The 12,601-nt window shown below is 36.3% G+C and overlaps 1 protein-coding gene across 1 annotated transcript in view; it reads left to right on the forward strand.

Moving 5' to 3' along the window:
* Nucleotides 1-729: 729 nt before the first annotated feature.
* The window catches only part of PSMD14 (proteasome 26S subunit, non-ATPase 14), a gene marked incomplete at both ends in the record, with an annotated part of 39,717 nt that continues 27,845 nt past the window's right edge, over nt 730-12,601 (forward strand). Inside the window, one exon of the mRNA XM_082001456.1 lies at nt 730-777. Within this exon, the coding sequence (XP_081857582.1) occupies nt 730-777 (48 nt within the window). The remainder of the gene's footprint in view (nt 778-12,601) is intronic.

Genomic DNA, 12,601 nt, shown 5'->3' on the forward strand with positions numbered 1-12,601 from the left:
AAGTTGCAAGATGGAAAAGCGGTTTTGGGTTTTTTTTTTAGGTAATGAGTTAGTAGCATTGATTGGAATAATCTTGCACTAAAGCAATGCAAACTGGAAATGTATTAAATGACTGTACTGTCACTACTGTTCTAACTATATACACATTAAATGTTTACTTTACAGTATTTCTTCTAGTATAATGAGTTCATTAAAAAAAAGCTTTTGATGCTAATTCAGAGATCCCTAATCTGCTCAGTGTCTTTCACATGTAGTTTTGATGATAACTGACAAGCTGTAAGTTAATTAGCACAGAACTTACTAATGAGGATGCTAAAATTCTTACTTTTGCATTTTTATTGATGCTTTCTGAACAAATTTGAGTAAACTTGATTGTATATCTAATAAGTTTTAGGCACTTTCTGTACGTAGGTGCTGTTCTTAAGCAACAAAAAGCCCCCAATTAATTGAAAGATAGGAAAGTTTTGGAAAGTTTGACAAGAGTGCTCATCTTCAGAAATGGGGATAACCCCAAACCAAAGCAATAAAACAAGGTCTGTTAATTAGCATGGAAGACAGCTTCTTGAATTAATATGTGGTGTTAATTAACAGGAAGTCTGATGTTGTGTTGTAATTACCAGCAATATTTTTGACATACTGAGTGACTGAAGGTGAATTATATAGATAGCAATTTAGTAAACACTTCAGAACTTGGGAACATTTTTCCTTTGTTTCTGTTTTTCTAGAGATATGGATAGACTTCTGCGACTTGGCGGAGGTATGCCTGGGCTGGGACAGGTTAGTATATAGCTTGTCTATATCTTCTCTTTAATATTAATCAGTTTTGGAGTATTCCTTTTATTATATTTTAAAACATTATTGGAAAAAAACACAGAGTTCATAGTAATAATCTCTGACTCTAGAGATGCTATGTAAGTGTATGTAAATCATTGTTATAGCCCGATTGGGGTTTTTTTGCCAGTATGAACACTTGTGTTAGCACTGGGTTTATGGAATGTTTATAAGGCTTTCATTTGTTGTTTGAACATTTTAAAGTTTGGACTAAAAAGCATTGGAAACACTGAATAAAACTAAAAAATCAATTCCCAGCAATATGTATTTTCAAACATGAAGACTGTTCTAAATATCTGAGCATACCCTCTTGTTCCTTCATAAATGATATATTTCAGTCCTTAGATCCCATTGTGATGGACATTAAAAAATACTGAAGTATATCTAAATTTCAGGAGGTAATCTGAGTTGATTTTGTCACTTGCAGGTAGTTGTAGCCACCTATATGTGTCTTTTATTGTGTCTTCTCTTGTTCACAGTTGTCCTCACTTCTGTAACTACTCACAGCAAAAAGGCCTCCCTGGCAGCTGTCCTGTTCCAGCGGGAGACCTACACACATTGTGTGGCTCCTCCTACCACTAGAGCAAGTCCTAGTGCTTTTTTCCTTGTCCAAGTGATGTAGGTCAGCAGTCTTCAAAAATAAACCCAAGCTGATCATATTACATTGTGCTGACTACCATTGATACAGGGTAAAAATTAGGAGCTTCTTTGAGGCTTGTAGGAAGAATTATTTCCTTAAGGAAAGGATTCCAGTGTGATTTCCTTCATAGTTGTCTGGCTGCAGTAGCTGGCCTTTCTCTTGCTTTCCTCATCTGCCTCTGGGGCGCTGTTCTAAATCGAGAAGCCAGACTTGTACTTCTGGAGGAATCAGTTCTGTTTGTCTTAGGCGTCATGATCTGTGTGTTATTTTGCTTCTGGGATGATTGGAATTGCTAAACCCACAGCTTCTTTTGGTTGTCTGTAGTGTGTTTGTGTCCAGTATAACTAGAAAAAGGAGTGGTTTAATACTAAAGCATTTGGTGAAATGTTGTAAGCTGATTTACAGCCTTTAGGTGTTTTGCCAAATAAGCTGTAACTTTTGGTGCATAATTTTTTTCCCTTTTTATAGCTAAAATTCTATTCACGCTGTCTTAGTGAATCTTCAAGCAGCCCTCAGTTATTTTTAGTTTCACTTTCTTAAGCAGTTATTTCTCTTGTTCCTCTGAGCTGCCAGCCTGCTTCATGACTCTTCATTTTTTTTTAACATCTGCGCAGTCTAATCACTCAAGCTTTCACTCTTTAGTCCTCTCTGAACTTGACGTATATCAAAGCTGTTTTTCCAAATTTACAGTTAACTCTCTGCTGTTTTCTGAATTTCTCAGCTTTAAGTTAAAGCTTGCTAGAAAATTGTGGCAGACACTAGAACATAACATTCAGAACAAGCCTGCTGAACTCCTCTGGCAGCTTTGGCCTGCAAAGCTGCTCTGTGTTTGTTTAAATATGGAATTGTCTCTTAAATGAATTGATGAGTATGTGTTGGATTAAAAAAAAGGCAGAAAACAGAATTGCTCTATATGCAAGTTGCTGCTTGTACTGGATATCTTGACTACTTTTGTAATCTTTCGGTTTATTGAATCAGCAGGAAGGCTTTTCAAAAAGAATAATTTTACATCGCTAAAATACAGTGTGTTTCAGTGGACCTTCAAAGGTCACTTCTGTTTTGAATATTGATTGATTGATAATACAGATCAAGAGATAATCCAGAGTGAAACAGATGGCTTTGAGGTGGAAGAGAGAAGTGGGCATTTCGGGACATACTTTGTCCCGCTAGAAAGTAAATGAAGTTATTACCATTTGTTTGCACTAGAGTGTTTTAAACAACTGTACAAAGCTTTTTGTTTTTCTTATTGCTGTGTCACAGTTGCTCTGTCTTTGGAGGTTTTGCTTTTAAGGTTGGACATAGCAAGAATGACTCACTCAATGGATGTTTTCACTAACATAAGAATCATCTGTATAGTCTCGTAGAAAGAGAAGCATTTTCAAAATAATTTTATAACACAATTAGGGGATTTTTTTTTTTATTCTAGCTAGGGGTTTGCTTAGCAAGAGGACTGTATCACATAAGGTCTGCTAACGGTCTGATTTGCTCTGTAACTAATGTTCAAGTAACAGCAAATGCTTGGTCATCACAGTTCCTATTTGGTCTCTGCTAAGGCATTCTTTCTCATTGACTTGCCTTAGCTTCTTCAACAGCAGTTACTCGGCTCTTTCCCCTTGGTAAAACCACCTCTTCTGATTCTTACCTTGTTTGAGTTTTTTATTTGGGTTTTTTTCTTCATTTACAAACTCAAATGTGTTGTCCCAAGTGCTCTTCGGATTCATGTTTTTACAACTTTCTTATCAAGTCTTTTGCTGTCTTGTATTCTACTTGAAAACTGCTTTCAGTGACTTCATGGTTCTTCTCTCTTCTTTCTACTTGCTCCTTCAGAATGCTATTGAGTGTCTGATTGGCCTTCAATGTTGAATTGTCCAGAGGTAGTTGGTACTAAATTCCATCAACTGTAAGCCTGTCTTCGTACAGCTAATAAGCAAATCTTTAAGAAAGTGATCTTAGAGTGATATTTTAACAATGAACATTCCCTCCAGTGTCTTGTGGCTTAGAAATTTTGAGCCATTTACTCTCTTAGTCTTAGACAGAGGACTGTCTTCATGGGGCTGCAGGTGGACAAGAGAGGAAGGAAGAGAATCTGATAGCTTTTGGCTTCATATAAATCATCCACAGTGTTTTCTGGCAGTGAACTTGGTCATTACATCTGTGTCTTTGTACGGGAAGGTACCTGTGTTTAGTTTTGAATAGTATACCATAAATAAGACCTTATTTACAACACTACTTCATGCAGAATTTGTTTGTCTTACATGCCTTATATTGTAGGCATTTGAATTTCTGCTCACATGATATATGCATAATAAGAATGAGTGATGAGGCTTTTTAAAAAAGATGGGGGGAGTGGTTAAAGTTTGAAAGTGTTGTGATGTCCCAAACAAAATGCTTACTGCTTTAATTTCCCTTCTGTAGTTCATGGGAGTTCAGATTTTAGCAATGCCCTGTTTTCCTTCTTTTGTATGGTCTCTTCTCTTCTTCCTCCGGTCCCTTGTCATGTTGGGTTTTTTAGTTATTATCTTCCCTTCCCTCATTCATTCTTTTCTGTCTGTCCCTGTTCATCCGTCTGGAATACTGCCTACCACAGTTTCACTAGCGATTTCATACTTCACTTTGCATTGTACGTTTGCTGCAAGACAAGTTAACAGGCTTTGTGGGGTACATAAAAGCATTCTACTTATGTAGCAGGCAGGAATTTAGAGCAACACTCCTCTTCATTTTGTACGCTCAACTATTGTTTGCTAGTGAAATCAGTTCCACATATGCCTCTATTAGGTAACCCTACTGGATGCCATCTTAAGAGTGTGAGCAAATTAAATACATTTTTATCAGAGCTCTCTCTCCGCAACACTTTCAGATACACAAGTTCTTGTCCGTGCTAACACATCCTGTCTGTTTTTCTGAATCCAGATGTGTTAGGAAGCAGTGAAATAATAAATGACACTTTTTAAAAAATGCTGTTGAAATAATTTTTCTTTACTTGATCGATTTTTGAAAATGTTAATTTACATTGCTCTCTTGGTGCAGACAACTGTTCTGGTGCAGTAAGTGGAAAATAAAACTGATTCTGTATTTCTAAGTAACATATTTGATGACAGAGGGGAAGGGAAAAAATCCAAATGGGAAGGGAGGGAGAGACAGAGAAGTGACCTGTCTCTTATAAGGAGTGTTTACACCTTGACTTGGAATATAGAAAATAGAAATGCAGATAGCTGCTTTATTTGAATAATGGACTTGCCAATTAGCCATCAAGTGCTTCCATCTGTGAAATAGTTGATCAGATGGGTTAGCTGGGATGTTTCCAGATTAGGGCATTGTAAATGGCACTTGAAAACTGTCACTTTGATTATGAGGTTTCAAGCATTGCACTGCTTGATGCTGTGGAACCTTTCTCCCTCATAATATCATGTTTTTTTAGAACATGCTGATCCCATTTAGTAAATGTATGGCACCGTGGGAACTTGGGAGACCTGCCACTGATCTAAAGTTCTGTTTCATCTGCTGATCTAGCCAGGGTGGTTATTAGAGAAGAGTACTACTGGCTCAGTATTCTGCAGGGCTTCAGAACAAGAGTTAGTGATCTGGCAGGCAGAGGAGGGTCAGACTCAGTGTAGATCATTCCCAATTAACAATTAAATGCATGTTTCCTTGAGTTACTTCATTAAGCTGATGTGTCTCTTGAAAACCACCTTAGGTATAGTAAACTGTGCTGGTTTACTTTCATTGACTGGGATGAGTATTTTACTGCACTGGTTGGTGTAACACAGGGCTGTGCAGCTGAAAGCTTCATGTCAAATTTAGGGTACTGGTGTGACCTGGGTCTGCTTACAGTGGAGATGACAGCTCTGTGGGTAGCACAGGCTTATTTGAAAGTTGTTGGGGATTGCTAAAGGTATGGTTTTCCTAAATTTGAAACACAATTGAGTGATTGTAACATGATTTATATCTAAAAGTGCTAATGGGAGAGGGAGGGAGAAATGTGCTAGAATTAGTTTAGGAACAGTTGTGTGATTGTATTTACAACACAGTGTGTACTTTGTGTTATAAAAGCTGCCTTAAAGTGTGATAAGCTGCACTACAGTTGTACCTTACATATTAATCATAAACAAACATAAAACTAAAATTAACAAAGCTAGTGGGTTTTGCCTGAGCATTGTCAGTTTCCTCTGATCTACTGTTTTCCTATGAACTCTGGAGAACATTTTTAGCTGCTGCCTCTTGGCCTCAGATCTTAAACTTCCTGATTTCTAACAATTAGGCAATTAGCTTCTCTTTCCTCAATTTAATTGTCAGTGTAGTCCAGCCGACTTTCCCCACAAGAGACAAAGGAGCTTGGACAAGGAATGAGTACAGCCATAATGAGAAAGGACAGGAAAAAAAGACTAAACAAGAGCAGACATCTTTGTGCCTTTTGCACTACACCTGTTCACTTAAAATGTTCCTTCCTCTAAGTAGGAAACAGCCTTTTTACAGTGACTGATTTAATTTATTTCTCTTAAAAATTGTTTCTTCTATCTGAAAGCCTGTGCTATTGAGTATTAAGTTGCTTCTGTTTTCTACCTGTAGTGTAGAAGAGTCCTTCAGTTTTTCCTGGAAGTTTGAAGTATTCTTCTTACATTAACAGCGGTGTGTTTTTGGCTTTTGTTTTTAAAAAGTGTTGCAAAAAACTAATTGTCTAAGACTAAAAGTCTTCCTACCTATTGCCACTGAGTCTCCCAGTTCACCTGCTTGAGTTCAGAGAACCAGGTCCTCACAACAGAGAGCCTGTAGGTGTGTAGAACCCAGTGCATTCTTCTACATACTGAGTAAATCCCTTTTCACTGCTCTGCTGCACAAAGTGTAGGGTCACCACAGACAGCACCTGCTGAGGACTACCTTGCTTTCTTGGTAGAACTGTGTCTAGAATAAGGTAATTAAAAATCGGCATTGGAGCAAGACTTCTGGAGGCACACAAAATCTACAAATGCTGACTTTTTCTGCCTTCAGGCTCTCATTTCTGAATCCCAATACTGTTGGTAATGGTGATAGGGGTAGATAAGAAGTTAGTCCTGGTTTTATTCTGGAGTGAAACTGACCTTTGTATTTTCTGGATTTTCTCTTTTCCCCGTGGCTTGAGGTTGTGAAAAATAGTAGTTTTTTTCAAAAACGTATACAACATCACTGAGGATTTGTCTTTCGTCCCTGATCTTATGGCTTTTCGCTAACCATAGCATTGTTATAGAATTGGTTTTGGAAGGGACCTTCAAAGGTCGTCTAGTCCAAATTGTCCTTATGCTTGACAATAAGGAATATTAACTGCAGTGATGCAGCATACCTTCCCTTGCTTTTTTGTGTGTCTCAATGAATTTGTAGATTGTATGGAGTAAAGAGAGAGGAAACACTAGAACCAGGGAAGATTACACTTAAGTGGCCATTTCATGCAACAGTTGTCGGGAGCACTGCAGAAAGTCTGACTACTGCAAATTGCATCAAGGTGTTATAGGTAAATAACTTTATATCATGAATATATGTTCATATTGGGTAATAGGTATTTTTTCTAATAAAAATTACACTACACTAAGTTGAATAACTTTCTGTAAAGTATATTGTTGTAAAATTAACCATATCTGACCTCAAAATAAATTCAACTAGCATAATTTGATGCCAAATTCTGGTAAATACAGGTTTTTTTCTTAGTAACCTTTAAGCCTGAGTCTTCAAGAATGTTTTCAATGCGAGTATTGGAAAACAGGAGTGATGTTTTTTGTCAAAATTTTAAAAGGTCTTTTACAATTCTGGGCATTTAGATGATCAAAACACATGACATTCTACAGGTATATGGGAAATCCTGCGTGTGCCCACGTTGGTGGTTTACTGTACCTCTTCTGTGAAACTGTTAGTGCAAGAGAGATTACTGATAGATGGATAGGATAGAAACATAAGCCAAACTTCGGCTTCTGTTCTTTTTTCTTTCTTTAACTAAAATTCTGGCCAGGTTCTCTGCGGAGTGTCCCAATGAGCTAGAGATTATTTTTGTTTGAATTTGTGCTTAATGTAAAAAACAAAAAAAAAAAAAAAAACAAAAAAACCCTCAAACAGAAAAGGTAAGTAGTAAAGTTTTGGCTCTGCTCTGAAGAGATGTTTGCAAACTGGTGATAACAACCCATTGAACCAACTGCTCAAAGCTATACGAAGTTCTGTGTTCTGTATTTTCAGCTTTTGAAGAGGAGGGGACATGGGAAATGTTATATATTTCAAGTCTGTCTATATTGCAGTTTGTGGAGTTCTGTTGTAAATGTGAACCTGGATAAACTTTATTTAGGAGATGGGATTTTGTAAAACATACTGAGGCAGTTTTTTTATCTAGCTTGTTAAGGTGGTTTTTTCCCCCAGATATTTTTAATTTAAAGTAGCAACTGATGCCATAATATTTTCCTAGTATAACTAGTCCATTTTGGAGTCTATGAGACTAAACATTTTACTACAATTTTTATTTCATCTGACATATGGTGTAACAAGACAATGTGATCCTTTCAGGAATCTAGGCTGTTTGTTGAGACTTATGGTATTTTGTGGTCTGTTATGTATGCTTGATTATAATTGGTATAAAAATGGGCCTAAACATACAAACTGTTTAGACATAATGCTAGCTTTAAAATATAATCCTGTCGATGTGGAACTAACTGAAAAATTGTGTGTGTACTAGCTTGAAAACAACAATAAAATTTCAAATTGCTACTAATTAGTGTGTGATTCTCAGTGCAAAGTAATATATTTTTCCCTTTTTATGAACTATCATTTTTTATGAACCGGTTCATTTTCTCTGTCATGACAGATCATGTTAACTTTCTGTACTGTGGAAAATGCAATACATAGCTTCTGGTGCTTGTCATGACGGTGTTGCTAGAACCATTGAGATCAGGGAATATGGCTTACTCCCTTTGCCACTTCCACTGATGGAATACGAGTTGATATTTTCTGTGAGTGTATTGTCTCAGTACAGGAAAAATTGCTCCCCAGTCACAATTTTATTTAGACTTTTAGGCTTATCAATGTGTAAAAAGCACATGCTGATCTAAGAAATCTTTTATTCTTTATGTCAGTATATCATCAGGTTATATTGCTTACAGACAAAGGATGAGTAGAGAAGAGCAGTGGTACTCTGAACTTTTAAGTTCTTTTTATTATTACTAATACCTCTGCCTCTTCTGCACTCTTACTTGAATTTGTGTCCTCTCTGCAGGTGTTATTCTGTAATGTTTTTTTTTTCCCCCCTCATACCAAGCTGTACGCCCACCACTGGATTTACCTCCACAGAACGGTGGTTTTAAGCTCACTTTTAGTGCCTGATCTTTCCACACATCCTTTAATATGATAAATTATTATTTTACAATGGTTGTCATTGCATTTATATCCCACTTGCCTTCCCCCGCCCCGCTACATAATAAATGTTGTGATTACCTGAAACTATTGCTTTGGAGGAGGTAGAGAAGGAAAGGGAAGAAAAAGGTGAATGGGTAAATACTTTTTAAAATTCAAAAGTAATGCAAGTTTTTTCAGTCTTGCTTTTTTTGTTAATCTTTCTCAATTGTCTTTAGGTATAACAGCTGAAAATATGTACCTAAAGGGTTAAGTCGGCATGAAAGAATTCATTTCCACTTTAATGACCTAGCCTTGCTGGGTTAGGACGATGGGGAACATGCTTCTGACTTGTACTCCTATTGCCAATTAACACCTCCTATAACAGGTTGCCTCAGCTAGTCATTGAAGCAGAGGCAGTAGAAATAGTTTACATGCAGCTTGTTTTTCACGCTAGTTGTTTAATACTCACAAAATTAAACTATTAAAAGATTCTTTTTTACCTTACTGGGAAAGAAATAAACACTATAGTGGTCAGCGTTCGCTTGTGTCCTATGTTCACGTTTAAATTGTTCCAATTGCAAAAAAAAAAAGTAGTAATGATTGTAGCAGTTATATTTTAAACAGAAATATGTTGTTTGGTGCAATAAAGCTGAGATTTCCTCTATAACACTTTAGTTCACTACATTTCTTTATTACAGTTGCCCTTGCAAAACTGAATTTCTTTGAAACAGCTATGATGTATTTCAAAATCATCTTTTGCGCTATTAGCGTGACACCAGAGCAATGTTTAAGATCCATTTAAACAACAGAAGGTATCTCCATTTGTGGAATATTTCTCAGCTGCTCATGTAATTAACTGAGTCCACTTTCTATACTTATTTGAGTAAATGTAAAATATTACAAATAAAGAGCAGTGCTCTAAAATGACACTTTAGTTCACATTTAATCAGCAAGTATTTTAATAACATAATAAAATTGGCTAAATAATTGATACCAGTTCACACTAAGAGAAAGGTGGAGTAATATACCTAAAAGTGTTAACAAATTTGCTAAAAGGCCTGAGTAGCTAACACTTCGCAGCGTTAGTTTTTATCCTGTTAGAATGGCAAATGCCTTTAACACTTAGTCAACAAGGGCTGCCCAAGTAAAGGGCTGCTTTTTATATTGGATCATCTCTCTAACTGTTTGAAACAAAAATAGTATCATGCATAATTTAATATTACAATGTAATCTTCTGTTTATAACTAGAATGTGATTTTTTTTCTTCCCCCATTACAGGTCTTACTGAAAAAATTAAGCAAAAATAAAATGTATTTTAGTAGTGGTAACTTAATTTTATCAGTTGTTATTGAAATTGCGATTCAGCCATTCTAAACCAAAACAAAATCAGAGTTTGGTTAGGTTTTAAGAGATGGCTGGCCATCAGGCGTCTCACTTCATTGACTGACAGCATGTGTAGTTGATTCGGAAGAAACTTCAATTTTCAGTAAGTAGCACAATAATGGTGTGTTTTTAGAACAGTTTTTGAGTTTTAATAATTACTGCGTCCAGCTTATACAGGAATGCTTGAGAAAAAATGTTCAATGTTCCTTGCAGTTTCAAAATCCCATTTGTCTCCAGCTCCCCAAGAAATTATCTGATAAAGCTGTGGGCAGGCAGGATGAAGGCAGTATTCGCTGTTTTGCAGCGAGATGGGCAGTCTTACAAAACTATGCAGCAGGACAACTGTCTGACCACCTTTGAATACCATAATGCAACCAAAAATACCAGTGTATCTTTTGCATTGCAGATACAAATGCTTTCTTTTTTGGTTTTCTGACATCAGTTAATTTAATTTAGTACCCTGGATGGTGCTCCTTTGTTAAAGTTGGCAGGCAGTGAAGTTTATGAACAGTGATAATAGCACATGCTGTGGAGGGTCAGTGTAAAATACCTTGCCTCCATGTAGAGATTAGCTAATAAAGTCTTTCTTCCTCTTTGCTTCATGAAAGAAATGCATAAACTTCTGTGGAAAACTAGCAGGAACAGGCCAAAGAAGTCTCAAAACATGTAACCTGTGGCTAGCTCCCTCGTACTATGTAACTAGCACGCAGAAGCTGCAGCTGTCACTCCAAGGCTGTGTTGGATCGTGAGCCATTTAGGAAAAGGAAGCAGGCAGAGATGGAAGTAAATTGGTTCCAGTTTCCAAATGCCTGATTTGTGCTGGTTTTTTCTATTTTTTTTTTTTCCAAATGACATCATCTAAAGCCAAGTACCCTACTTGGAAGACCCAAGATCTATTCTGTTGGTTTTATCCATTAAATCTTAAAGTTTTTAGGTTAAGAATTTGAACTTTGGGCTTATAGCTTTCTGTAGAAAGACAAGTGTGTGCCTGTAGTATTTTATGTGCCAATTGATCTTTGGTAGAAAAATAATATGAAACTAAATTTGTTGCAAAGGTAGACTCTGGGCAGGTTTTGACATATGGATCCTTTCCTCCTCAAAATTCCTGAATTGCTACATCAGAATCATTTCAGAACTCTTTTGAGCAGTTCATTCTAATCTAGATTCAAAACAAAGGAAGGAATATTAACATGAACATTAATACACGTAATTGGTACAGTGCAATGAGTTACTTCCTTTTCTCATCATTTAGCTAGTAATTATAATCTGTAAGGAGAACAGAGCAGACTGAAAGGAGATAGTGAGGTCTTCACAAAAGAAGCATTTGTGACCGAGGAAATACTTAGTATGTGCTGTATTTTATAAGACTGAGAATTAATAAACCTACATTATATTTGCATTGTATACTACCATTACCTCATTTTTAAGAGTTCAGGTAAATTGTTGAACTACGTGATAAGAGTGGAACCTAATATTTTTACTGTCTCGGGCATGTGCTTAAAGCAAAACAGTGAAGTTTACAGTTAATAGCTCCTAACGCTTAGTGTAGTCATTTTTATATATATTTAAACTCAGATTTAGTGTGCCAAGTCATTCACAGTGAATACTGTGGTTTAAAAAAAAAAAAGACAAAATATGCTGTGCAAGTTGATTTACAGAGTAAAGCATTGCTTTATGAATTAACAATATTTCCTATGCTGAAAATGAACTGTTGGCTATGGGTGCTGGCAGAAGAACTTTTAACGTAAGTTTTGAAAATGGAAACTACTTGATATTATAGAATGCTTAAAGGATTGAGAAAGTATAATATTAAATATCCCTTCTTCTGGACCATCACCAAGGTGAAGAAGCATCTGAAAGCTCCAAGGAGTATAGAAATAATAAAAAAAAGATTAGGAATGAATACAGCAGGGTAACACCTGCTTTAGTTCCTACCTTTGCTTGAATAAAGGTAATTTAGTTGCCTTGTTACAGAAACAAAATGTAATAATGTTTGTCTCCTCCCTATAAGTGGTGAATCTACTGACTGATTTTAAATAGATTTTAAAGTGGGAAAAGTTATGAAGAATAATTAAACTCTTACAAGTTGTGAACACAGGTGTCTATATAGGAGACAGAGACATGATTAATGCCACAGCTGCAGGAAGCGTGTTGGTGTGATCTGCCATCTTAACTGATGTTAGAGATTCCATATAGGAGAGCTTATTCAAGAGCCATAGTCTGTGGAAAAAAACCCTCAGTTCAAGCTCCTGATTTTTGAGAAGCTTGTCTCAATCAGACATCAACATTAGCCTTCCAGAAGTCATAGAACTACTTATGCTAGTTTGTGGGAGATTTTTTAATGCTATTCTTTATTTTAAAAAAATACTGAATAGTGTAATGGGATGGTTGCTTATTGTGAAGTGT

Source organism: Phaethon aethereus (assembly GCF_964289735.1).
Source record: "Phaethon aethereus genome assembly, chromosome: 6".
In the NCBI taxonomy this organism is placed as follows: Eukaryota; Metazoa; Chordata; class Aves; order Phaethontiformes; family Phaethontidae; genus Phaethon; species Phaethon aethereus.